This window comes from Rhipicephalus sanguineus, chromosome 10, assembly GCF_013339695.2.
Source record: "Rhipicephalus sanguineus isolate Rsan-2018 chromosome 10, BIME_Rsan_1.4, whole genome shotgun sequence".
Taxonomy (NCBI): domain Eukaryota; kingdom Metazoa; phylum Arthropoda; class Arachnida; order Ixodida; family Ixodidae; genus Rhipicephalus; species Rhipicephalus sanguineus.
Window position 1 is genome coordinate 71,874,296 of NC_051185.1, and position 27,758 is coordinate 71,902,053.

Here is a 27,758-nt window from a genome sequence, read left to right on the forward strand (position 1 = left end):
GTGATTAATGGTCGTAACGTTTCTCTGGCGCACCTTTCACGCAGTGTCATAGGACGGTGAAGTACATATGTACTTGGCACGACACTTGTGTTGCTGCTTCCGCATAAAACGCAAGGATTTTACGTAAATGTTGCGTGCACCACACTGCGCATGCCCAGAACGCGTAAACGCAGCCGGAACTCTCATGCGCGTTCAACGTACGCGAGAGCTCCGGTGGATGAATGGATCCGTTAGTTAGATACGCGAGAATTCCGATAGATCCGAAGCGGACTGCTCTCCTACTTCGACAGGCGCCGCCATATTGCGCTGGGCCTTGCTTACGTCAGCGTGGAAACAGTGAAACGCTACATATATGGCTAACGCGTCCCGTTCGAAAAAGTGCAGGTTATCCTTTGGTTCCACTCACACAACTCTATGATCCACACAAAATCAGTAAAAAGAGTAGGGATGGGCGTATATTCGGGCGCTTCTAATATTCGAACGAATATATTACAGTATTATGTATATTTGAGCGCATATAACCCCCTGTAAAGGCGGTTCCACGGCAGCGTAAGAGTGCTATACCGTGAAACCACCCATTCAGAGGAAACCTGCACTGCCGCAAAGCCATACTTCAAGGTTAAATGTACATATCCGCCTCAATCATTGTTTTAGTTTAAAAACATGTTATACCGGCTTATATGCGCTAGGTGTAATTTTTAAAACGTAACGTATTGTACCATACGTTACCACACGTATTGTACCAGCTATAACCGGCATCCTACTGCTGTACAAATTTTGCTACTATTCAAAGTTCCTTCCACTTCACTTCGAACCAAAAAAGTGACATTCACACAAGTTCCAGTTTTTAAAGATATTGTGCAAGTTAGTTGAGTCATGACAAAAATGCTAATTTTTAAAAAATAATATGTGATATATACTATCAGCTGCTAACTGGAACAAGTTGCAACTGGAATCAACTGTGACCAGTTGCTTCCCAACTGAAACCATTTGATCCCAGTTGATACCAGTTGAAACCAGTTGGATTACCAGTTACTGATTTTCACCTGGGATTCGAACTATTCATTCGAAATTATTCGACCAAATCACTAATCGCTTCGAATTCGCTTCGAAGCACAAAAGCTTACTATTCGCCCATTCCTGAAAAAGAGGCATTGCCCTGTCTGCTGTGCGGAATGCAGATTATTTAATTAAGTAAAATCGAGACATTGATGGCCTCGGCATTCGAAAAAAAAAAAAATGTTACAGAATGGAACAACACAAGCAACTCTAGAAATTTTGGCGGCAGTAGCCCTTTGGCTCATTCAAAAGGCGACTGAAATCATTGTAAACATGCAGTATATTGCTGCAGTGAGCATTGATTATGTAAATTAACTTGAAAGTGTGATCATAAAAATGATTTCTTTTGACTACTTCCGTCTGAGGCTGGCAAATCTGAAGGTCAATGCCCAAAGAGTTGTTTGCGTCTCGGATGCCATGTTTGTTTGGATGTCATAATCGGACAAAAAGAAGGATCTTGGTTCGATCAAAAATTTTTGCGTTAAGCAGAACACACTAGCATTAAGCACGTATCATAATTCGAGAGCGAGTCGATGGCACAGAACAGCAACGACAACAACCACGCGAAGATTCGGTTTTTGAACAGCAGCAATCAACTTAAGCCAATCCAATCCAGTTAGAAGCTCTGTTTACGTTTTTTAGTATGCTCGCTCGCCCCCACGTTTACGACGTTTTACGTCGTCTCGTGGGCCTGGATAAAACGTGTTGACGTCTTTAATTAATCTGCGTTCAACCACGAGCCTCACATCTCAAGCCTCTCAGCATTCTCCCCACCAAATCGTAAGAATTTTCTACTTTCTACCGGTGCACTCTCGCGTTCCGTTTCATTCGCTTCTCGATTCTGCTAGCAGGGTGCGAGCCATTCATTCAAACTTGTGTGTTTGTTTCAGGTAGAGGATGCCGAAGCACGACCCGTTCAGCCCCAAGGGCATCGCGAACAGAATCAAGTCCAAGGGTCTTCAGAAACTGCGATGGTACTGCCAGATGTGTCAGAAACAATGCCGGGACGAGGTGCGTATTTCTCCGCTGGTCAAGGCATTCTGCGAGATCGTGTATTTGAAAACAAAATCTCATATGCGGGCCCGTTTTGTTTACGGCTGCCTTAAAACATGCTCAGAAGTCTCGGCCGAGCTTTGTACGATGCCGTTTACGTGTTTAACTAAGCGAACCTGCTGGCAAGAGAGATAGTTTCTGAAAGGGTATCACCGGCATGCTCCTCCCATTCACTCTTGGGACTACACGGACGTCAATCTCCCCGACACTCCAGTGAGGACCCTACACTCTAGCGAGGAAAAATAGAGGCAAGAGTCACTGTTTTGGCAGACTTGTTCAAATGAAGCATAAGTCGCAGAAATGTCTCGAGCTGTTCCACAAAGATTTCCAGGGTGTATTCTCATGGTATGAGCGCAGGGAGTGCTGTACTGTTGAGTTAAAGGACTGTCTCGAAACTCACAGCGTTTGACTGCGCACATATAAAGCAGTTTTTTCTTTTCATAACAGAGCCTTTCTAATACCACTGTATCACAAAGTTTTTCTGCGTGCATGTTCATGCGTGCAAGAATATCTCTTATGTATTGTTTTGTTATGACTTATTTCAGTGGCCGATGAAACACTGGGCTTTTGTTAACGGGGATTAACTGAGTTTAATAAGCGTTTGGGTACAAGAATAGGTGCGGCTACGTGGAGGTAGGAATGTAGAGTGGAGAGTTCAGAGGCGGGGGAGCAGCCCGCGATCCAGAGGGCCAGACGAAACTTGATACTTCGTGAGCTCAGAGTTCATAAAGCAGGAGGAGGAAATGAACACAGGAGGGGGAAGCTGAGAATCTCGAAGGAGCATGCGGGCTTGCTTAAGACACTGCACGCCATGGTTGCGCCATCTCTGGATCCTTCTTGTAATAGTATAGATGGCTTACACTGACGTTACTGAAAGCGCCCTGTTGGAGCACCAGCATGTGGGGACGCGACATTTCTGATGTCACATTAATGTTATCAAAACATCACACGCAGGTTCTCTCATTATTCACGCACAGGGACGTTGCCGCCACGTCGTTTTCACATAGACGCAACTTGTTTGTCATCAAAGTCGCCGTTGCAGAGTAACAGTTCCTTTCAGAAGCTGCGTCCATAACGTCACATGCAAGCCATCTATTGATGCCGTGATGGATTAAAAATTGCTGTGTTAAAATTACTCTGTTTGCACAAAATGATTTGACTGCATCATTCATATAAGCGGACTGCATCATCCATATTATATGCTATGTTTCTTCATTATGACTAATTAATTTGCTTTAAATGAAAGATATAGATCACTGAGGTTGACCCACCATGGTAGCTTATTGGCTGAGATGCTACATGGCTAAATGTGATGGCACAGGTTCAATTACGAACCTTCTTGTCCGCATTTCGGTGGAGGTGAAAAAAAAGACATAACAGAAAAACCCAACCGTGTGCTTAGATTTGTACGCGCTTCCAAGAACCCTAGGTGGTCAAAATCAACCCACAGCTCCCATGATAACGTGGTTTATAATTGTAACTTGGTTTAGGCATGTAAAGCTGGATTATTTCGTTAACTAATGGTTTTAACAGATCAGTGAGACAAAGCTGCATTGTGAATCTGCTGGCTTCTGCTTACACAGAATGGTTTCAAGTGTCACACGATGTCGGAGTCGCACCAGCGACAGCTCCTCCTGTTTGCGGAATGTCCGGGAAAATACCTGGGATCGTTCTCCAAGTGAGTGCCCTGCTAACTGTCTACATGCAATGACCAACTTCACCTCTTCTCAAGTCTAACAGTGGTCATTTGCTGAGACTTTTATGCTGGTTCCTAGAGACTCTAAACATTTAGGGCTTGCTAGTTTGCTGTTTGAAAGGCATCACACATTACTCGGCATCTTCATCTGCCTTGTTTGTCCATCTAGATTGAAATCATAGGCGCATTTCGCTAAATCAAGCTGCTGCAAGAGGGCTGCCGGTTAATTGAATTTTCGCGCATACCAGGGCGACAACCGTTCAAAGTGTTTACTTGCATGACTGACACGTAAAAAATGCGAAAATGTGAAATATAAATAAATAAGAAGGCAGAGAAATATGACCAAGGCCAGGATAACGAAACAGCTGTTCTATAATTTTTATTCCTGTTGATGCTTCACCAGCTTCCTTGGCAGTGCTTTGCCTATGTTGTCAATCAAATTGGACAATCATGAGTGGCAGATGATAGGAAAGGTATAGAATTGAGCAAAAGGAATAGTTACATTATACCAAATTCTCGGTTGCCAAGTTGACAGTGCTGCTCTTACAGGAGTCTACGCGGTATTTTTAAAAAAATTTATCAGTGCTGTAAGCCATGGAAGGCTCATACTGGAGTGTTCTACGTCATAATTTTGTGTTATGCAACATAATGTTTGACAGCATGATGTGCCTTTGTTAAAACTTACCAGAACAATTCCATCATTATGGAGGGCAAACGAGATCCTTGCTGCGTGAGCTGTACATATTTTGAGACATGCATCTCACTTATTTTTTCTCAGTGGCATGAAATTCTCTTACGATTGTATGCATTGTTGGTAAGCTACTGCCCAAAAAGTGCACTTTTGTTGGCATGACTATTTGCAGTGGTGCAAAAAGTGATTGGGGCACTACTGGGAGGATCGTGCTTGTTTGTTTGCAGTGTTCAATATGCATTGAAAGTGACGGTGAACATTTCGGATTGAAGCACAGTGCATTGCTATACTGTGGCACGGAATTGCTGAGGGGATGGTCTAACCGAACAATATAGCAAATAAGTCTGTATGCCAGGGTTCAATGTTTCCAGGTTTCGCATAGTTACATGCAGCGGTGTGATGTTTGCTTTAAGAGTATTGACATGAATGTTAAATATTTTCGGATTGTTGATGTGAATAAAAACTGGTGTAGGTAACCCTAAAACGTACAAGGTTATTTGTGGCCACAGGGGCACTGTGCTAACTTGTGGAGCCTTGAAAAAAGTTTACCTTGTGGAAATGGCCGTGCAACATGGTCAGTGTATTTTGCATGGCTTTGTAGAAAAGGTAATAAAGGCTTTCATAGTACTGAACCATCACAAAAACACAGCACTAATTTAAACATGGACAAAGAAACAGCATACGAGGACGGGCACTGCATTTTTATTGAAAACTCAGTAGTACTGAGTTTTGAATAAAAATATACGTGACTCTTCCTTTGAAGTTAGTCAACCTCCGCTGGAATTTCGCCTTACCGTTGTTTTAAAGGAGTATTGACACGAATTTTAAATATTTTTAGTTTGTTGCTCTAAATAAAAACACGGATGTTGAGTACCTTAAAAAAGGCGTTGTAGTGCTCAGGAATGCATTCATTATATTTTTAATACCGCTACCTTAAAAAAGCGGTTTCAGTATCGAGGGGTCGGTTTGGCAGTGACGTGTAAACACAAGTCTGACGTCACAGAAGACGGCAACTCACGACATACTAGCACCAGCCCTGCCATTTGCTGTCAGTTGCACGTACTTCACGTAAACAACGATGAGTGCATTGTTGTCCAGCGACTCCAACAGCAATTTCTGCGATTTAGGCTGCATGCAGGACGCAGAGTTCTCAAACCCATTGAACTGTGCTGACTCGTCGAAATAATGTCCATTGCAGTGGGGCTGGCTTGCAGATGCTGGGCGATGAAAACTTTAAAATCGCAGTAAAATATTTTATGCGTGTTATCTGGATCAGGTGTGTGAAGAGCGTTGATAGTGCATACCATGGAAATGACAAATGTCTATTTTGGGGTGCCTCAGAATCGTGTCAGTACTCCCTTAATGCCACATTTTTAGGCATTATGTTTTAGGCAACACCATTACAATTTTTTTATTTTACCACAACAGAATGGAGGCGACATAACGTCAGAGGTGTGGGAAAAATGCTCGGTTCAGAGTACCCGAGGTAGGTTGTAGTGCAGCTTTGTTGCATTGAAATCAACATACCTTGACAGCGTTGCTTTAGCTGATAAATACTCTTGGATCTCTTGCAGAATGAAATGGTCATTAATGCCTGAAGATAATGTTAGCAGTTAACCAAACTGCATGCAAAACTGTACACAGCATTTTTGCAGAGATCCACCAGTGGATCAGAGTTAGGGGTATACCTAGCTTATGCTGTCGATGAACCTCTCTTGAGTGACCACTTGCTGTCACTTCGTGCTCTCTTCAATCACGGACAACACTGTGCACAGATCTGGGCTTAAAAATGATCATTTCAGTTTCCTATAAAACTCACAAAGTGGTTTTTCTTTTCAGAGAATTCGCTGACAGTTTCCTGGAGCTACTCAAGAGACGATTCGGTGAGACCATGTCATGTGTTTCTCGAACAAATCACACTGATCTTCTTGTAGTCATTAATATAATTGAATTCATCTGCACAAGTCTTATTGAAGTCGTGGAATTTTTGCAAGCGTGCCTTTACAAGCAAAATGTCACAGCCTAGCCTGTTTTGGTGTCGAAGTGTTGTGCTGTCCGGATAACTTCTTAGTGCGATGTAATATGCTGCACAAAAACACGTGACACTCATTATCGCTAGCTATCAACGGAATTATATTGTGACATACCTCATCGTTGTCTTCATCATCAGCCTGTCATTTGTGTTCCTCTGAAGGGTGAAGGCTTGTCCCAATGGTTTTCAATTTACCCTGTCTTGTGAGCTCATTCCATTTTAGGCCTGCCGATTTCTTAATTTCATAAGCCCACCTAACCAGTCATTTTCCGTTCGATCGAACACTGCATAGTCCTCAGCTTATCGAGTTTTTTTGTCTGTTATCCTCCAAGTTTCTACCCCGTATGCTATAGTACTGGCAAAATGCAATGATTGCACGCTCTTCACTTTAGCGACAGTTGTAACTTGCTTGTCATAATTTGGGAATGCCTGCCACGTGCCTCCTAGCCCATCTTTATTCTTCGATGAATTTCTTTTTTTTTGTGGCTGTTCGTAGAAACGACAGTGTGCGCTTGTTTGCTACCGCCGTGCAGGTACCAAGCGAGTGCATGCCAACCAGGTGTACCAGGAGTACATCGCTGACAAGCAGCACCTGCACATGAATGCCACCCGGTGGCTCACCCTCACCTCGTTTGTCAAGTGGCTCGGCCGTGAGGGCCATTGCACTGTTGACGAGACTGAAAAAGGATGGTTCATCACGTGAGTGTTTCTTCTACGCATACAAAATTTAAGGTGAGGCCCATCTTAGAAGAAAGTATGTACTAGTATTTCCATTAGCTTAATTACAATGGCAAAAGGCCAGATTGATTTAGAATGCATGAAAGATTCGGTGTAATGTTGCGAGCAGCCAGAAGGGCAGCCACAACAAACACCATCCAGTATGCATCGTATATCATTCTTGCGTTGTACGCTGTAAGGCACATCACGAAATGCATTCCATTTCATAATACAGCTGAACCACTTTATAAGAGACATGCATTTTGCAGTTGTTCTTGTCCCTTGTATAGGGTGTTTCTTATAAGCCGGGTGTAGCACGTTTTCATTTTCCGATTGACCCTTATTTCTCTGTAGGCACACCAGGTGTCTCTTATACCCAATCGTCTGTTGCATCATTGCCTCTTATAAAGGGGTTCAGCTGTACAGAGTTTGTTTGAAAAGTAAGCTTAACGATTAACGATTATGTTGCGAAGCAATTATACCTTGTAGCTCCTGAGTGCCTGTTAGGATTGGTGGATGTAGAAGTAAGCTTACGCACACATGGCCGGTCAGTCATCTGCAACTATCTGGAGACTAAGGACAGGTTTTCCCATGAAACTTATTTTCGTTTCCTGTGGAAGCCGTAACGCAGCGTGTCTTAAAAAAAAACAAAACAGGAGAGACTGTCATTAAGTTTTGTGTGAAACTCGGCAATTCCACAGTGGAAACTACTTCTCAGATGAAGACGGCCTTTAAGTATTGTTGTTCGCCGCAACGTCAACTCTCCCATGAAAGGACACCATTTTTCAGAACAGTTCACAAAGTCGAAGAGGGTTGCACCAAGGCTCCTTCCCTGTTGGAGGGTTATGATGTGCAGTTTAAAGCCCATCTGATGCGCAGTGCAACAGCGACCCGCACGTGTGGCATGATAAAAATGCATAATTACGTGTCATACCTGAGCACCCTCAGACCTGTAGTTTTTGTGCTTAGACCAAGCACGTACGAGAGGAAACACAAGAATGAAGTACAAAAGGGCAAGAGAATATATGTGTATGGGGGGAAATGTGGAATGGGAAATGCAAAACTACATGAGTGTATATATGCATATCATCATTGTCAGCCTTATGCATATCGTCATTGTCATCAGAGGCCTTGGCCCTGCATCACTGCAGGGCCAAGGCCTCTCCCAGTGATTTTCTTTTTACCCTATCTTGTGATACCTGATGTACAGGAGACTCTTGATAATTCAAACACTGATAATCCGAACTTTTGGCTGATTCAAACAACTCTTAAAATTTTGTTTGGCCCGCTGTGTTTTCGATGTATTTTAAAGCTGCACAATTGAAGCTGCCTCATTTCACAAATGCAGTTGATTCAGCCTGTTTTTGCTTGTCCATGCCTGGAAATATCTGCTGCCTCTGTTGCTTCTAAGTAGTAAACAAAGCTGATTGCCTGCCTACAATACGGCCAAACTAGCCAGACTGCGTGCACCAACAATAGATATTGACCGAGGAAGAAAAAAAAAAAAAAACAAGACGCTCTGGCTTTAGTTTATTGCAAGCCGAGTGCTTCTTAAAGTCACTTTTGCCGCGGTACACCGCTGTCATGCAGGTAAGCATCCTAAGAATGGGACGTGTCTCTAGAAGACACTAGAAAGGCACTGTTAGAAATAACATGTCTAGCGAATGGGAAGTGGCTACAAGCTGTAACGGCACACAACACTTTGCATCCCTTATTTACACTCGCATGCATGCGTTGTGTAATGACAAGTAGCAGTATGATTGCTTATGTCTAAACACTTTACTGGTAATCATGCGGAGCTGTCTATGCTGTTGCTGCAGCACAGGGAAACAATACACATCACAACACTGTAGTCGGATACAACTTAGAAGTCCGCGGCATTTCCTCCGCGAAGGCAGATGCACACAAGCCTGCACCAGTGGGTGCATCCTCCAGGCTGACGTCATGAGCCGGATGGCCGGTGAACCCTGCCTTCGAGCGACATGGCTGAGTGCATGAGTAGGACTATTTCCTTAATCGCGGAGGCGATTGGTTGCCGCGCTGCGGCCAACTGGGCGGAGCCTCTACGGACTTCTTAAGTTGTATCCGACTATTAGTTGGTATGTTGCCCTGAGTCATATTTATGTGAACTTCTGATAACTGAAAGAAAATCCTGTGGTCGCCTCGAGCTTGAATTATTGAGAGTCTGTTGTACATATTCTGTCTTGAATACCATGCACATCCACACACGTCACCCTTTCCACAACACGTTTTCGAAGCAGCTACAACAGCAGCAGAAACCAGCCAAACCAACATCATGCTGCGCATTCATTGGACACTTTCATTTCAGGCATTTTTCTCTTTCAAATCTTTTGACATTTCAAGAGGGGCTGGCTTTGATCAGAGTTTTGGCCTTGATACGATTAAACACGTTGTGAGAGCCTACTGTATATAATTCATCTTGAATACCATACACATACACATGCACACATGTCACTCTTCCCACAACACATGTACGAAACAGCTACAACAGTGGCAAAATCTAGCCGAACAAGTATCATCCTGCGCATATCTTGTGTAATTTCAGTTCAGAGAGGGTGTGTTTGATTCCCTTTCAAATCCTTCAACATTTCACAAGGGGTTGCCCTTGAACTGAGGTTGGCCTTGATACTAGTGGACACATTATGAAAGGTTGCTTATGGAGGATGTGGTTTCCCTTTGCCTCTGTGTGCACTTGCATAATTCATGTTGTTCCTATTGTGTGCAGTTACATTGACCGGGATCCAGACACCATTCGAAGGCAGGAGTCGTTGGCCAAGAAAGAAAAGCTCGACCTAGATGACCAGGACCGGCTCGCCAAGTTCATCGACCGGCAGATCGAGCGTGACCGTGGGCGGAAAGGAGAAGAGGCAACAACCACAGATTTCACGGGACTGAAACGAGAAAACGAAGAGGAAAAAGGTCCTCACTACTTTTCATTTTGCTTTACTTCTTCACATGTACTGTATAATTTGTTTAAAGTGAACGGGCCTGACAATACAGCATAAATTACTTGCAACTTTAGTCACTGGGTTCAGTAATATGAATGAGAACTAACAGACTATAAGGCCAAGGAAAGTGCAGGAGATGTTAATTGTAATTATGATTTAACTATGAAGAAAGTAAAGTGGACGAAACAATAACTTGCCGCCAGCAGAGACCGAACTTGCAACCTTCAAACAATGCATTCCACACTCGCCGCCATGGCTATCACCGGCGCTGACTAACACTCCTAAATTTAAAATGCACATATATACCGTAAAAACCACAATATACCGTATTTACTCGAATCTAACGCGCACCTTTTTTTCGGTAAAACGAATCCAAAAATCGCATGTGCGTTAGAATCGAGTACCGAAAAAAAACTCGGTTATCATATTGCCATCGGCATTTCAAAATGGCCGCCTCCTACGCGCGGTGCGCCTCGGCTATGGTGGCTAGATGCCTCGGCTGTTTCTGCCATTGTTTCAGTTCGTACATGCACTGAGGAGCTTGCCATCCCGTTCTGCGTTCACATCAACGGCATGGAAATGCCGACTCCAAATACTCGACGAGTGCACCACGATGCCGCATTTAAAAGAAAAGTTATTACATGTGCAGAGACGGACGGAAATGGGGCCGCATTGCGGTCGTTCGGAGTTCCCGAAATGTGCGTGCGAGACTGTCGCAAACAGAAGCAGAATATTTTTTACAGCAAAGCTTCACGAAAAGGTTTCAGTGGACCAAAGCAGGGCCGGTTTCCCGAAATCGAAGAGCCTTTACAGCGACAAGGAGTGGTCCGACATCGACGAGGACTGATCCATTACGTGACTCGTATCGCCGCCGTAGTGGTGACAGCTTTAGCGGCAAGGCCCGCTGTTTGACTTTGTTTTATTTTGTGAAACGTTAGTTCTTTAAAACCCAAATACTTATTCTACGGAATGTGCGAAGGTTGACTCCTGCGGACTTTTTTTGTTTTTTTCTCTCGCGAAACATGGGTGCGCGTTACAATCGATGTCTTATTATATTTTTTTTTTGGTCGCGGAAAACGGGTGCGCGTTACAATCGAGGGCGCGGTAGAATCGAGTAAATACGGTAGGTTGGACCAGAATATAGGTTGAATCCCCCCACTTCTAACTACTGAAAATCGAAGAAAAAAAAAGTACATGGAACGGCCAAAGTGTTAGAAGGCGCCTTTACCATGAAACAAACGCAATTTCAAATACGTGCCGCTGTAACCAGAGCTGCCGGCATCGCAGGAAGCAACAAAGAAACAGTATCCGGCGAGATTAGAGCAGCTAGAATACTCGTGCAAAGATAAACTTTCATTTGTTGTTTGTGACTCACGGCTCGCGCTCGCATTCACGTGCGCTCGCATCCCAACACACCTTTCACACACTTCGGACTGGACTCCTTCGTGCCTTTGCGAATTCGACCACTGTTTTCTTGAACGCTATGGTGAACTGTCGTCAGCCACCGGTCGAGAACAAGAAAAAAAGCACCTCGGAGCCCAAATAGATTCACAAGACACCAACAAAGATGCAAAATGAGGCCGCCCACGGGACAAGGCTGGTAGTAAACAAAGCGACGCCGATGATTGCGATGATGATGTTGGCGCTTGACTTCAATTGCCCATAATGCCCACACTTCTGAAGTTTTTCTGCCAATGACTGGTATATAAAATGGGAGTCAACTTTTTAGGGCTGCTTTTGAAAAAAAATTTCTACCTATATACAGTCGCCGACCGATAAATCGGACACCGATAATTCGGACATGCTTGGTAATTCGGACAGTCGCGCGGCACCGCCTATGGTCCCATAGAAGTAATGTGTAAAGACGACCGATATTTCGGACAGCAGCCAGATCTACATTCGATAATCCGGACCCCGTCCGAGACTGTCACGCATGCCGAATCGCCAGCCATTATCTCCTCCGGCACCTGTATCATACAAAGTATGGCCTCAGAGATCGGAACAAAAACTAATTGCTGATCTATGAGGCTTTATTTCGATTGCTACTTCATGCCTCAGAGATTTGTAATTGGAAATGCCAATCTTGGAGGCACTGGTCAACTGTGGGAAATCGTATCGACATCGCGAACACCCTACATTCCGGTTCCTGTATCCCCGCGCTTCCGCACGCTGCTATCGCCGCCATTCTGTTGAATGTGTCTGCGGTAAAGCGTCCTGCGCACGTTCATTTTTATTTTGAGACTTGCTTTATTCTACTCTCTGCTGTCTCAAAAGATCTGAGTTAAATGGCGCCAACGGTGCCCTCACAGTATAGCGAACTAGAACCAACTTCCTAGTGGCGCATACGAGAGGGTTCAGGCGTTCCTCTTGGCGAAGAAAAATCCAGGTGGCGCCAGTGCAACTTTTTATAGTCGCACCGCTCCTTCTGCTATAGGCGCTTGTGCGCGTTTCTTGTGTGCATTTCTCCGCATTCCGCATCGTTGTAGTGGAGCCGTGCATTAATAGACAGTTTTTGTTGAGCGCGCGCTGCAAATATATGTGGACGCAGCCTGTCATTGGGAATGGCTGGCAGGCTGCTTCCGCAGAGCTGTTGCGGATGCCCAAATAAAACAGTTTCTTGAGGAACCACGCCGAAATACGCTTGTTAACCTCTGCAAAGCCTTTCCAACTACATGATCTCACGGCAGCGGACACATTAAGGTGCTTTGATGCGCGCTTTCTCCGCTTTCGGGTGAGGATGCACAACTGCGGTGTTTAAGAGGCGTCTGTAGTAAACTGGAACCGTTATAGTTTATTATCATAGTCTTATATTTTTCTTTATATTTCACTACAACTGCTTCTACTAAGGCGCAGCTACCATTTCAGATGCCAGCGATACACCAGCTCACTGCGTCTCACCATTTTTTCAACGGCGGCGCCGAGCTGTGCCGTTAGCACTGGACGCTCGTCAAAAAAAAAAAAAAGTAATAATAATAACTGCCGGGTGGCAACAAAAAGAGCAACGCATAGTGAGTCCACTATAGGCGAACACATCGGAGCGCTAGAAAGAAGTGCAGCCGCGATCCTTGCGGCGAGGAGACGCGTTCGGTTTCAGCCGCTGCATTGCAAGGCTCCTCCGTTCGCACCACTAGGATATATGCTCTAGTTCACTATACCTCACAGCCAGCGCCGAAGACCGCGCCGATGACAACGAAACGCGGCAGATAGTCAACTGCCGATTTTTCGGACGGCCGATTTTCCGGACATGCTCGAAAATTTGGACGCTTTCGCGGCACCGTCACCGGCCTCATAGACGTCAATGGACAAGAACGTCCGAAATTTTGGACGCTAAATCTCTTCGGCGTCTGATTTTTCGTACTTTCTGCCCAAATTGCAGGTCTGAAAGGCAATAATTGAAGTCCCCACCTCTGCCGCGTCTGTCGTCTCGTAGGTTCGAACCAGTGCTTTCGCGAGTCAACCTGTTTGCGACAGTAGCAGAGTCCGAAAGTCAGCTTTGTCGCAATGCCGAAGTGTTATGGGGTGAAGCGGGCCAGAAATTCAAAGGGGCCGTTATCACGGCGCCGTGTGGCGATGTCTTCACGGATGAGCAGTGGAAATGCACGGAGGCGTGATGGTGGCAGGCGGCAAACGCACCAGTACGGCTGAGTTGCTGACAAGCCTTACGATAAGCATCTTCAGTCAACTGCTCGGTAGTGCATGTGGCCTGGTGCAGTTGCATGCATAGTGCACGCATTTAATAGGCGACAACCCAAACGCCCTGCGCCGCCATTCATGCTGCCTCTTTGTGCGACCACTAAGTGCGCCGCACAGACCCGTTGCCTTCACGAACGAAACGAGCTCGTCATCGTACAGTGATCACATCAAGGCCGAGACAGATGGTACGATTTTCCATGCGATGCGACGTCCGACACCGCGGTGGGGAATCCAGAATGGTGACCTTTCATAGCATCGGACAGCCACCATTCCCTCTCCCCCACCGCCGCGTCGGCTGTTGCATCGCATGGAAAATCGTACCATCTGGCTCGCGCTTCACACTGGTGGAGATACAGGCGGACTTGGTTGCACGTAAGCGGAAGTGCGTGCAGCAACGCATTGACAACTTTTTTCGGCCACCGGGACCCTTTAGTGTCAATCAAGGATTTTTTTTCTTACACATTCGTTTTTTCGGACATTCGATAATTCAGACTTATTTACGTTACCCGTGGAGTCCGAATTATCGGTCGTCGACTGTATTCTAGTTTTTACATTACACAATGAAGTGGACGGGGGCATGACCACCACCATAAATCAATTGGTAGAGCATCGAACACATTTTTCGCAGTTTCTCATGACCTAACTGGAGCTGTGAGATGAAGAAAGCTTTCGCTTGTAGTTGCGTGCTAGCGTGTGGGTGAAGCCGAAAGGTGATGAGTGTTGCACGCCATGTCTTCTCCGTTGCAGTTGTTTTCAAGTTAGCTGCTTCCTCATCGAAACAGCAAGAAGAAGCAGCTCAAAAGTGAGTGAATTTGCTTTCCTACCATTTGCAACTGCGCTTTTCATGTGGGCATATTCATATTCTCAGCTAGTGCGGCTTGGAGCCAAGCAAAAAATAATTATTTGCAGCGTTTCTTCTGCTGTTACAATGGAAGCAAACTACAGGGGTAAATTTGTATTTGACGCATTAATAAGAGCACTTAACTTACAATTTGATTTGTAGGGATTTTCGGTCCTCTTTACAAGGCCATCCTGTACCGCGACCTAAAGAAAAAAAAAAATCTTGACAGCTGTCAGTGCAGCAAATGTCAACATCAATGCTTAACTCAGCAACATGTTGGCCCGTATTTTTTAAGGGCAGAACTGTGCATGAAAAACAAATAAGATAAGGCTTTGCTTTCACTGGTTCAATACGGAGTGAAACCGAAAGGGTAAAAAAAAATTGTTTGCAGTAGCCTGTGTTTAGTAAAGAAAGACTAGGGCAGTGTTTGGGACAATGCAATCTTGTACATGCAAGATGTGTGGTTATTCTTAATTCTCATTGGACAGAAAGAACGGGCACCTGAAAGGGGCAACTGGAGGTACGGGGTAATGCACCAGGCGAGACGTGTTGGGGTGCTGTGGTGCGGAGTTCTTGAGGGAAAGGGGCACTTCTTCGTGCAGGGAATCAAAGAAGGTGAATCCGCTGGAAGTGGCTGCCAAGGCCGCGGAAAAGCACAAGGCACCATCGTCATCTTCGTCGACCTGCGGCGATGGCGAGCCGAAGTCCAAGAAAGCGGCAAAGCTTTCGGCCCTGGACGAGATCATGCTCGAGCAGGAGAGAAAGCGGGAGCAGATCAATCGCCGGGCCTACTGGATCACTCGCGTGAGTGTTGCCGTGGGGCAGCATCTATCTACAGTAAAAGCTTGTTCACTCGAACACGGTTAACTTGAACTTAAAGGCATTCTGAACAGGAATAGGAAGAAATGACGAGAACATTGAAATTCTGCTAGAAAGACGCGACTGTTTTGACAAATGGAGATTATTTCACATAATTTTGAACTGGCTGTATTTTTGGATCATTGTCAGCGCGCTAGGAACTGCGCATCGACAGCCATGACATCAAGTGTTGCCACGGCAGAAGCGGCATGCACGCTTTCCTGTCCTGCTACTTCTCTTCCTCCACCCCTCCTACACACCACCCTCTCCCTTGCACAAAGGCGCTGACACGTGCCCCATCCGGGAGCATCGGCTGCTGCCGGGTCCATTCGTACAGGTTCTAGGAGCCGGAGTGCGAGCAGGGCGGGTTGAAAAGTGCGGGCTACAGCTGGCATGGTTGGCACAGCCCTTTCCGGAGACATTAAGTATAACCTCCTGTAGTTCACGGTGTGGCTGCTAGACTCGGTAGTTTGTGAAAAACAAATCAAATTCATTATTTTAAGCTAGTTTCTGTCTGAAATGATGATTGTGTCTTCCCATTTCAGCACCCAATCTTTCTGTTTAGCTGAAAACAGTGGCAAAAATTTTCTTCAATCTCCCTTTAAAGTTAATGCGAACTGACGTCCAAGTCCCGTTATAGTGCCGTGTACTTCAATGGGGAAAAACTCCCGATAATTCGAATGTGTTGTTATCTGCAACGGTTAATTCAAACTGGTTTACATTGCTCCTCGGAGAAGAAGTTGGCCCAGATTGATCGCAATGTGTTGCACAACCGAACCAAACCAAGTTTACTAGAACTTGTTTGGGGCAGCATTAAGGAACACACGGACAAAGACACATAGTAGACGCCACGGGCACTATTTACTAGAGATGTGAAAAAACAAAACAGAAAAACTAGCCAGTGTGCATGAGGCGAAGCCAGCGCTCTGCCACGCTCCAGCTGTTTCCGTGGTGCATGCACGCTGTGTGTCTTGCATGTGCCTGAAATAGCTGCTGCATTCATTCTAGCGCCCGCCCGCTGATTTGAAGTCTGCTTAATTCGAACAATTTTATGGTCCCTTTTGAGTTTGAATTAACGAGCTTTTACTGTAGCAGCACTCTCACTGTCTGTGCGTGTTTGCTGGTGTGGCAAAATAATTAATGCCCTTTTAAACAGACGTGCGTAGTTGTTCCGCTTTCAGGGGGAATTGCATTGCACCTTGTGTTGAAGGACTTGCGTGAGCTAGGAGGTGCCGCTGTAGTTAGAGGGTACACTTAAAACATGCTCACGTGGTCTGGTAGGACTGTTACAGAAGGGATGGAACATTTTCATTGATAGCATAGCATACCCGAATTAATGCCTGCATCAACACTTGTTTATTTCATGTTCACGTTTATAGCATACTAAATGAACAAGGATGGAAAAGAACGACGTGGACACTGTGCTGCGCTATGTGCAGTCCAATGCACCACTTCGGAAAATAAAACAAATGTTGGAAGTTAGCGCTGTGTCGGCGTTGTTCTTTTCGGTCCTTGTTCGTTTAGTGTGCTATAAAAGTGAACATGAATTACCAACATGCCTAACCATACGCGCTTGTTTATTTCCGACATGCCCATTTAAGCTCATTGTATGGCCATGAGCACTCAGACGAGTGCATGCACTCCTTGCTGTAGCACGCCCAGTCATGTAGTACAGATGCTGGATTATTGTGCCATGTCTGGTATTTTTCTTTGGAACTTATTTGGAGATTGATTTAATGCCATCTGCTTTATCGCAGGACATTGTTGTCAAAGTGATGGCCAAGAAGCTGGGCGACAAGTACTACAAGAAGAAGGGCGTCATCGAGGTGAGTGATGGCATGCTGACCAGGAACGTACTGTACATACAGTCGAACCCACTTGTAACGATCCCAGATATAATGATCTATTAGTTATAACGACCATATTTCGGTGCATTTACGATTTTCCTATGCTACTCATTGAAATTGCATCCACATATAGCGAACATTTTTCAAAGCCTCCTACTTTTAGAACGAACACTTCAGACACAGTCGCGGTAAAAATATGGCGCATATGAAGTGAAAAAAAAAGTGATAACAAGCCTTCTAAATCACGAGAGAGGCACGTGAGCTCCAGTTTATTCGTGAGGAAGATATTTTAGATCGGCGAGCACCGCACGCAGATTTCTGACTCTGCGAGCGAGGTCACTCAATTTCCAGACCTTTCTTCAGTGGGAGAATGACAGTGAGGAAAAAAAAAAAAAGAACGAAATAGCAGGCAGCATGAAGCCTTGCAGTCAGTTTTCACATGGCAAGGCTTTTCTGACGCCGTTCTCTGCAGCTACGACTGCCTACGATGAATCAAGTAATGTCTTGGAACGCAAGAAACCATAAATGCAATAAGCGACGACCGCGATAACATTTCGTCGCATAAAAGTTCACTGCGTCAATGCCACAGTGTGCCACGAAATGTCTTCGGTCTTTTCGGTAATGCCAGAGACCAGTCGATCAATGATTACGACTTATGCGCGATTGCAGCGTGCCTTCGTGGATAAGCATCAGCATAAAGCAAAGGCGATGTGCCGACCGGCGATGAACATGCCATGATGACTTGTCCCCGCCTACCTTATCACAGTCATCTGTCTGCTCAGCTGCGTGTGTGGCGTACATACATGCGAATTGACGGTGGCACAAGTGCACCATGCTGCCATTCGCAAGTTCGCTGCCGCTGCGTCGTGCGAGACCGCTTTAGTGCGCGTCGCTTTGTAGAGACGAAAGTATCATGCTGGTGTTGAGAGGCGCTGGCGCTGAGAAAGGTTGATGCACTGACAGATAGCACATACTACATGTTTCATTAGGTGACATCCAAGCGCGCCGCACCTCGTCATGCAGGACCGCCAGGGCATCATGGTGACGTAGAGTGTGCGTGGCTTGCAAAATGCTTATCTTCGCCGCGCTGAACTAACAGGCTACTCGCCACACCTGTGCACGGTCCAGAGAGAACCAGGCACGAAGAACGCACGAATGCGTTCATACAGCAAACGGCCTGGCAGTGATGGTGTGAGCCGAGTAGGCGACGCGCAGCGTGCAACTAGCCAGGGATGATTGGCTCCATGTGGCGGTTTCGCGCTTCAGTGAAATGGTGCCAGTTCTTTGCAAAGTGGCGCCGTTTCACGACACAAAAAGGCTTAACTTGTCGTCACTCGAGGGGTTGTTTGCACTTTTTAATAAAATGAGCAGAAAAAAACACAGCTTGGTTGCTAAATGCATGTTTCTAGGGGTGAGTCCACGTACAACGAAATACTGATATAACGACCACTTTTCGTGACACTTTCGAGTTTGTTATAAGCAGGTTTGACTGTGATCGCATAATGGACACACTCTCATAAGTAAGCGCACCTCGTGCATTGCTCCATAAAACTGCGATTTTCACTATCTCTTTCGTACTACCTTATTTTCCGGTGCATAAGACACCTCCTTTCTGATGTTTCTGCTCTTGCGTCTTATACAACATTGCGTCTTATATATGCAAAGAAATCATGCGATTTTACCCAACCAATATGTCCATATATTAATTGCTGGTGCGATAAACTGTGCGGGACAGCATTCATATAAAAATATTTAATCTTGTTATAACAATAAAGTGAACATGGTGTCAGATGTCAGCCACTTGCCATTCAAAGAGTGCGACGACCGCGGAAATTACGGCCCCTATAAAGGTCGGCAGCATCACGCGCACTGTTGTGAGCTGAGCCTTTCATCGCATTTACGGTGTCTGCGGAAAAAAAAAAGGATTGCAAAACAGTGAGTGCACCGGTTCTGAGCTTACTGCACTGCATTAAAAAATTACTGCCACAAATTATGCTAGAACAAAAATAGCGTATCCATCATTGCAAGTGTGTGCTGCTGGTTCACACATATGTGTATTCGATTAAATTAGTCAAATCCTTTCCAGGTGAAAGCAGTTGGTAGGTTGAGCATGAACTTCGTCTTTTGATGCAGCAAGCTTTGTGAAATAATCTACTCTTTTCTCTGTGTTCACAAAAGATATGGGTTGGCTCATTGTCCTCATTGGCCTCTTCTGCAATATTCTGCAAGGTGTCCTGGCCCTGCTATCGCTCGTGCATGTGCACACGTTCTCTCTTGACCCTTTGCAGTCCGAAACCTTTACCCATCTGCTGTCCATTCCAGTCTGAAACTAAAGAAATCGAAGTTGAAGTAAAAGTAGTCTACTTACTAATTTATAGATTTAACGAAATGAGAAAACGCAAGCGCAACTCAACCACGAAAGAACTTGTCGAGCAGTGTCTGACCACGAACCGCTGCGATCGTGTTGCGCTGTCGGGAGGGGCCTGACAACGGACCGCAAAGGGTTAATTTATCATTGAGACATTGTCCAATGTTCAACTGTTGTCTGTAATGCTTGAAGGTTTGTTTTAGTGGGAGTAAAAGACTGTGTAAAAGAAGACAGGCAAGATCACAAAAGGCACTGTTTTTGTCAAGTCTTTTACTTGTGCAAAAGAAAAGTGATTCAAGATGCATTACGAACAAGCTGGCAGTGTTACCCTAAGTAGGTGTCCATAGCTTGCCTGGGAATGCGTGGCCTGGAAGACAGTGAATCTGAAAACATTAGTCTGTTCTTACCATATTACTATTCTGATACTATTCTGTCATTAGGGCTACAATGGCCTAGAACGAGGTTTTTTGCCACACATACAAGATTACAAAAAATGGGGATGGGACGAGCAAAGGCAGAGGACCCTCTTTACCTCTGCTTGTTCTGTCGCCGTTTGCTAATCTTGTGTGTGCTGTAAAAACCTTCAAAACAAATCATTACCAACTCTCCCACACTACAACACTTACAAGCTACTTGCCTAGAATATGGCTCAGAAATGTTGGCTGCACCGTTGTCAAACCGGTTATCTGACATTGCCCACATCCATGCGTAGCAATTGGAATTGCGATTTTTAATCATTTCATCATTGGCTTTCTTGGCAATGCAGCCTCAACACTGGTTCTCTTTAAGGGCCCCTAAACAACCTCTGAAAATACAAAGAACGAGTGCGTTACTATCTCTGGTGTTTCCCGTCTTTTCGGTACAATTTGTGATGCCAGCAGTCTGTCCCGTATAAAGTACAAATCGATAATATCGTCCTGTGTGTCGCATGTTCTGCGTTCAAGTGAAAGCACGCGAGCGCTACAGATGAATGCCGCTCAAGCAGAAATGAAACAAGTTGGCTGTCTCTCTCGTGCAAAAGGTGCATGGAGATAGGATCTGAAGGGGGTGGCGGCACGGGTCCGGAATTGTGGAACAAGTGGAACAAATTCCCAGCAAAATAAATTAGAAATAAGACACCTTTACTGCAAATAAAAGCACTTTCAATGACTGTGTTGTTCCTGCGACAACTTGTGGGTTTAAATAGGTGACCGATTTTTTCCAGAGCTGCTTGCATTTATTTGCAGCATTACTACCTACTTCGTAAAATCATGTGGATGTTATGTGGTCCAACCAATTTATAAAAAATAAAATATAATTTGAAGAAATATAATTTGAATCAATGTGTAATGGTTACCAACATTTGTGGGGCTGTTCGAAATCTTGTTGAATTCTTTGGACATTTCTCGTTTGATGCCGCAGAACAGAAAATGTGTCAATTTTGAACAAAGTTGCAATAATTTCATGTTGTCACTTTGCTTGCATGCTGTGTTCAAGCGAAGCTTGTTTGTGACGTCTTACAGGGTTCAATATTCTGTTCTTAGATGGTTTTGATGCTGCAGACTTAGTTGAGAGCACTGGTTTTGCTGTGGCATACAGTGCTGTATAACTGAACAACACCTGTTGCTGTGGTGTGCTGCCATGTTGGAGCTATCATGAAAGCTTCAGTTGTGAAAGCCTTAGTGTGCTGGACGGACACTGTCCTTTTTTGACGTTCCACTTGTGATAGCTCGGCTGTGAAGAGGACTTTGTCGACATGTGATGAAATGATAAAGGTTCGCGTGTACCCTCTTGAGTTCTATACATTTGCAATCGGCTTTTTTCGCTAAGGTTAAGGTTTTTGAAATAATCAGATTTTTCAGAAAACCTGATTATTTCATCATTTTTTTAGCCCTTTATATGTAAAAAAAAGGGGACTGTTGCAGGACTATTTCTTGCTGGAAAAGCCGTATTTCTGTATCATGAACTTAACTGTCCGGTTAATTGACTTTGTTATACAAAGGTTTAAACTACATTTACTTTTAGTGCAAGTGCAGAGAAGATAGCGATTGGTTAGCGATCAGCACAAGCTTGTCTTTCCTTGCTCATTTCACTACAGCCTTTCAGAAGTGGTCGTCATTTGTTCTCGTATCATACTACTCTATTCACATTAGTGCTTCTGAATTACAAAGCCTAGTTTTGTTTCTTTCTACTGTGCTTTCCCAGGAAGTGCAAGACCGGTATGTGGCAACAGTTCGCATGCTGGACAGCAACGACAAGCTACGGCTGGACCAGAGTCACCTGGAAACAGTCATTCCCAACATTGGACGGCGTGTCAAGGTGAGACGCTGCAGCCGTTATCTGAAGTCTGGATGCACATATCTGGTGGGCTATATTTCGCGTCACTGCTATTGATCATTTCATGTTTCTTTGAAATAGCACTTGTAGAGACATTCTGGGCAAATTCTCATCATTTGCATTGCTATAAGATTCCATGTTGTCGTTGACTTTCTATACGGGCGTGCTCGTTCATTTGGACACTTTTACAGCACCACCATGCATCCCGTTCACATAACTTATAATAACTACAATTGATAGTTTGAAAGCCCTACAGCACGCCATTAGTTTTTTCAGGCCCTGGCAGCCTGATCATGTGCGACGTTGAATGCCATGGCAAGCTGACTGAGTGATGTTTACATACTGCTAGGTTGCCAGCAGCATAAAAATGCAGCTACTGTGGCTGGATGGCCGGAGTCAAAATCCACGTGGCAGTGATGATTGCCTCCAGCTTACAATTGCCGAATGAAATGAAATGAAATGAAACATTCGCCGGTCTCGAGTGCTATGCTTTCGTTGGCTGCACGTAATGGTTGCCATGTTCTGTATCCATTGACTGTATCCATAGTCCTGTATCCATTGACTGCCATGGCCAAACTGCAGGCAAAACGAAGCCACTGAGCTGAGAAATCAGTGCTCAGAATTTGCATTGTCAGTTGTTTCCCGATGTAAGCCTGATGAACTGCTGTGCTTGAGTCTGCTCTTCTGGTGTATGTTGGTTTGTTTGCTAGGTCTGATCAGCTACTACACAATCTCGTCCAGTCATCACATGGTATGAAATGGCTCTGATGCCACCCGTGTCTTCTGTGCCATTGAAAATAATGAGAAATGTGGCAGTTAACGGACTTATAATGGCGGAGAAAGCAGATTTTATTTGTCAGATGGGAAGTTCACCAGCCTTGTTAGTACCATCTTGCCCTGCGCCGAGCTGGATGACAAGGAGATCGGTTGTCATATTCTCGAGCCGTCACAAAGGGGTAGCGACTCCTGCATGTGCTGTGACGTGCTGCCCTCGCCACAGCGATTCACTGTAGACTTGGCACATGCTCTAACGATGCACTTGTCAATATGTAGCAACAGTCAGACACTGGCCGATATGCAGGCTGAGCTGGTTGCGCATAAGCATGCATGTGTACTGTCACGAATCGAGAAGTTTTTATCAAAGAAAGGTTATAATGTCTTCAATGTTGAAACAGTACTGGCACAACACTGGCATAGCATGTCCACCGAAAAATTGCATCCTGAAGCATTGGACAAAGCAACTCCTCAACTGGTAATGGAGGCCCCGAAGTCCTGGACATCCAATGTCCAGCTTGTCATTATCAGAAGTCATCGCACAGAAGCATTGGTCAGTAAATTTGATGCATTCATTACAGAGAATAATTACTCTATTCAGGTTTTGTTATGGTCATCTTTGACTATACGTAGTGTAACTAACTTGCCGTGTGCCCTTATTTCTTTATTTTGATGTGATCGCGTTTCACCCACAAAAAACTGTTAGCACCACTTGGCAATGTTTGGGAAGCTTCGTGATTATTTCAGATTGTTTCATTAAGATTACTTGCATGGTGCAACATGCAGGGGTGGAAGTGCTGCGCCATTTGCGCCACGCTGCGCCAATCTGCTTCTGCTGCGCCAATCTGCTCCAAAACGCATTATTGCACCAAGATTGCTCCCAGGCGGCCTTTGGTGCCTTCATGTGCCACTGTAATCCTCGGCGTGGCACGCCCGAGCGAGCTCATATCAACCTGGCACGCTCTCCGTGACATTCGTTGCGGTGCGAAAAAGCTAGCGAACGGTAAAGGGCAGGAGACAGTTAGCTGCTGGAAAGTAGCTGCTCAGTCACTTTTCCGTTGTCACACAGGCGGTGACAGAATTTCGAGAAGATTTCAGTTCTCTCGTCTTCACATTTGTACATTTCAGCTGGTGTTTCGGTAATATGAACTTAAAAGAAATTCTTGGAAGTGTAGTTGGGTTTAGCTACGCAGTGCATTGCTTATCTCTATTTTCCTCTGCGTTCTCACCTCGGCTGTGGGGCTTTAAGAACGGGAGCATTAGGTTTTTAACTTTAATTAAGTTATTTTTGTCGAGTCTCATTGTGTTTAGAATAAAGGTAACCTTTATTAGCTTAGATCTTGTCTTTCTTCAGTTGTTGTTCATGTCAGCTGCAAAACATGAACGTTTTTCATTCGTGTGAGGTCTACCGTAAAATTCAAAGCACCCCCCCACCCCCCGCCCCCAACAAGCCAAAATACCTGCAAAGTGGAGGGAAGCAGGGGGCGGATTCCCGGAACGGCACGTAAATTCAAGATGGCGGCGAAACATTTTGCTCCGAAAAAAAAAAAAAAAAAAAAGATGCATGCGGACTTCCTCACGAGTCCTCCCGCTTCCCTTTGCGGCACGACTCATAACAACTGCCCTCAAGCACAACAAATGCAATGGCCACGCGATCAAAGCGTGGGAAGCATGACATGGAAGCACCTCCGATGATGTGCCAATGCAGCAACGCTAAGCAACAAACACCGGTCTCGAAGGCCTTACATTAGCTGACTACATCGTGATAGTTACGATCTTGGAATACAGATCTCGAAGGCCATGCTTTTGCTCACGGGACCCTGAAAATCGTCATGGGTGTTTTGTGCTAAGTGTGGGGTGCGATCATTATTCGGGAGAACAAAGAATCAAATTTTTACAAGAAATTGATTTCACCCGCAGGTGCTTAGAGATTGGGCTGCTAAGCAGGATTGGATGGGATTCAAGGAGGCTACTGTTGCATTGACGCTTCATAATTGGGTACGAAGAAAAGGCGGGGGGGGGGGGCTGCGCTTTCCAGGAACAGCGTGAAAATGTGAAATTAGCAGTGAAATTTGAAACGGCACTTGCTCGAAATTTTACGGTAGTTGAGTGTAGCTATCCAAAGCATGGCTTATCTCTTGTTTTATCTTAGTTACTGCTGCGCAAGCTGTGATGCTTTAATCATGGAAACATATTAATTTGTGGCAAGTATGGTTGGTTCATCAATATTCGATGTTTAGTAAAAACCATTTGGATTTTTTGTGTTTACGAGAAATATTAATTTCAATTAACAATGATGTTTTGCCCTAGAAATGTGCTCCAAAACTAAATTGCATTGCTCCAAAACTCCCCTTTTACCGCTCCAAAGCTGCTCCAAAACAGCATTATCACTGCTCCGTGAGCTGCTCCAAAAGACTGAAGCCCGCTTCCACCCCTGAACTTGTCAAGTTTATTCGAGAGCTTACATGGCACCAGCGATAACGCTGCAAGGGTTGATCACCGATGCATAAAAGACGACGCATTCTGCTGATGATCAGATTAGCGACGACCGATGCCCACGCTTGCGGTTATCATTGTGCAGTGAGTGTTGCTTGTCCCTTAAAGCACTTCATCTAGTACTGGTTGCATTTGTTTCTTCACCATCACTACCTGACAATATGCGGCAATTCTCTCTTGCACACTGTGAAAGTATACATTCAGTTGGATATTGCAGGTCGTCAATGGTGCCTACCGGGGCCAAGAAGCTACTCTGCTTGAAGTGGACCAGGCGGGCTTCTGTGCAAAACTCCGGCTTGATGCTGGACTTATCAGCGGTCGCATACTCGAAAGAGTTCCATACGAAGACTTCTCCAAGCTTCACATGCCGTCGTGACATCTGTGAAAGAAAGAATGCGTGTTTGTTTCTTCAGAGAAGTTTTCAAAATTCCTGTTGTGTACATTCATTTCTGCTGTCACCTTTCATATTACTTTCCAGTGCAGTGAACTTTGGTTGTGTTAGCTGTTGGTTATGTGGGAGTGGCAAGGACAGGGGCTTGATGTTTGCTATTGAAGTATTAGTCAATGAAAGTGGCTCTAATTCCTTCGATCACCAGCCTTCATTTTATTCTTATAAGGTGAATAAACAAAGAAATAATTTGAAATCTAGAAAATATTGTGATGCGCTCTGCCATGTGTCATGTGACATTCAATGGAAGTGTATATATTGGGGACGTATCCTTAATGGCACCTGCGAAGGAACAAAAGTAGACGATGCATTTGTTTAGGTGTAGTATGGCTTCCTTCTGTTTTTCCCCAGATGCCGCTGAGGATATGCCCCACTTTACAAATCTTAGAACTTCATCAAATGTTGCATAATAATATTAAGAGTAAAGTCTTATATGTGTTTTCACAGTCGTGCACCCGCTGTGGTGGCCTAGTGGTTATGGTGCTTTATTTGCTGACACGAATGGAGGCAAAATGCTCTAAATACCAGTGTGCTGAGATTTAGGTGCACGTTAGAGAACCCAGGTGGTTGAAATTTCTGAAGCCTTCCACTAAGGCGTCTCATAATCATATCGTAGTTTCCGGACATAGAAACCCAAGAATTATTATCTCACAGTCAGTGTACAAGATTCATGTACGCTTCAACTCATGAAAGTCTTTACCAAGTCTAGCACCATGGAAGTTTGTATCAAAACCATATAACACTTGTGGAGACTATCCACCGTAGGAAATAATGTGTGCCTATTACTCTACGGAGATTGACTTTAGCTATGTTAGTTGATCACAAATGAGTAATGTGTTGAGGCGTTTATTGGACGGTAGTCGGCGACGATATGCAATGGCGACAGTGAAGGCACAAACACGGACTCAGAGCGCGAGCGCGAAGAGCCAAAGGCGACGACCCACTGGAAGGCTATAGAGAGCGCAACCCATTACTCATTAAAGGCTTCGCTACAATTTCCCCGGGTACGAAAAGGGAGCCGTCCGGTGACCTAACAGCTCGTCACTATGAGTGGGTCATAGTAGGCCTTGAGGCGCTCCACGTTGACGATGTCGCGCCCTCGACGGCGCATGTCCGAAGATGGTTCGATGGGTTCGATCACGTAGTTGACCGGGGATGTGCGCTCGACGACCCAGTAGGGGCCTTCGTATTTCGGCAGTAGTTTTGTAGAGAGGCCAGTTGCAGTGGTAGGGACCGAGAGCCATACGAGCGCTCCAGGGAGGAACGTGGACTCAGAAGTGGTGGTTCCACCGCGAATGCTCTTCTGCCGCTCTTGTTCCTGCGTTGTAAACGTCTTGGCAAGCTCGCGACACTCTTCCGCAAGCCTGGCTGTGTCAGATATCGGCGCACACTCAGTTGAATCCGGCTTGTATGGGAGTATCGTGTCGATGGTGTGCGACGGGTGCCTTCCGTACAATAGGAAGAAGGGTGAAAAACCAGTTGTGCTTTGAGGGGCGGTATTATAGGCGTAGGTGACGAAGGGCAGAATGGCATCCCAATTTGTGTGATCGGCGGCGACGTACATTGAGAGCATGTCGCCCGAGCGTGCGGTTAAAGCGTTCGGTGAGCCCATTCGTCTGCGGGTGGTAAGCAGTAGTTTTGCGGTGAACAGCACGGCACTCTTTCAGAATGGCTTCGACGACTTCCGACAAGAAGACACGGCCACGATCGCTGAGAAGCTCCTGGGGTGGACCGTGACGCAGCATGAATCGGTGTAGCAGGAAGGAGGCAACATCGCGCGCTGTAGCCGCTGGGAGAGCGGCGGTTTCGGCGTATCGCGTAAGGTGGTCAACAGCGACGATGGCCCAGCGGTTACCAGCCGATGTCAGAGGAAGTGGTCCGTACAAGTCGATGCCCACGC

At 45.3% G+C, this 27,758-nt stretch overlaps 1 protein-coding gene across 2 annotated transcripts; it reads left to right on the forward strand.

Annotated features, from left to right (window-relative positions):
- The first annotated feature begins 1,672 nt into the window (after window positions 1-1,672).
- Window positions 1,673-26,688, forward strand: LOC119372124 (DNA/RNA-binding protein KIN17). 2 transcript variants are annotated; one of them, XR_005179431.2, is made up of 12 exons: window positions 1,673-1,839; window positions 1,950-2,070; window positions 3,696-3,790; window positions 6,339-6,382; window positions 7,065-7,230; window positions 9,995-10,188; window positions 14,658-14,712; window positions 15,354-15,555; window positions 17,367-17,435; window positions 22,009-22,122; window positions 23,316-23,467; window positions 25,628-25,762. XR_005179431.2 is itself a non-coding variant. In XM_037642587.2 (11 exons), the coding sequence occupies exons 2-11, from the start codon at window positions 1,957-1,959 to the stop codon at window positions 25,784-25,786; spliced, it is 1,212 nt and encodes a 403-aa protein (XP_037498515.1). In that variant the 5' UTR covers window positions 1,674-1,839; window positions 1,950-1,956; the 3' UTR covers window positions 25,787-26,688. The 2 variants fall into 2 exon arrangements, 1 of the variants encoding a protein (XP_037498515.1); XM_037642587.2 differs by lacking the exon at window positions 23,316-23,467 and having other exon boundaries at window positions 1,674-1,839; window positions 25,628-26,688.
- The last annotated feature ends 1,070 nt before the right edge of the window (window positions 26,689-27,758 follow it).

Coding starts and splice junctions, on each gene's coding strand:
- LOC119372124 (XM_037642587.2), top strand. CDS start 1,957: ATGCCGAAGCACGACCCGTTCAGCCCCAAGGGCATCGCGAACAGAATC. Junction 7,231..9,994: donor GAAAAAGGATGGTTCATCAC/GTGAGTGTTTCT, acceptor TATTGTGTGCAG/TTACATTGACCGGGATCCAG. Junction 15,556..17,366: donor GGGCCTACTGGATCACTCGC/GTGAGTGTTGCC, acceptor GCTTTATCGCAG/GACATTGTTGTCAAAGTGAT.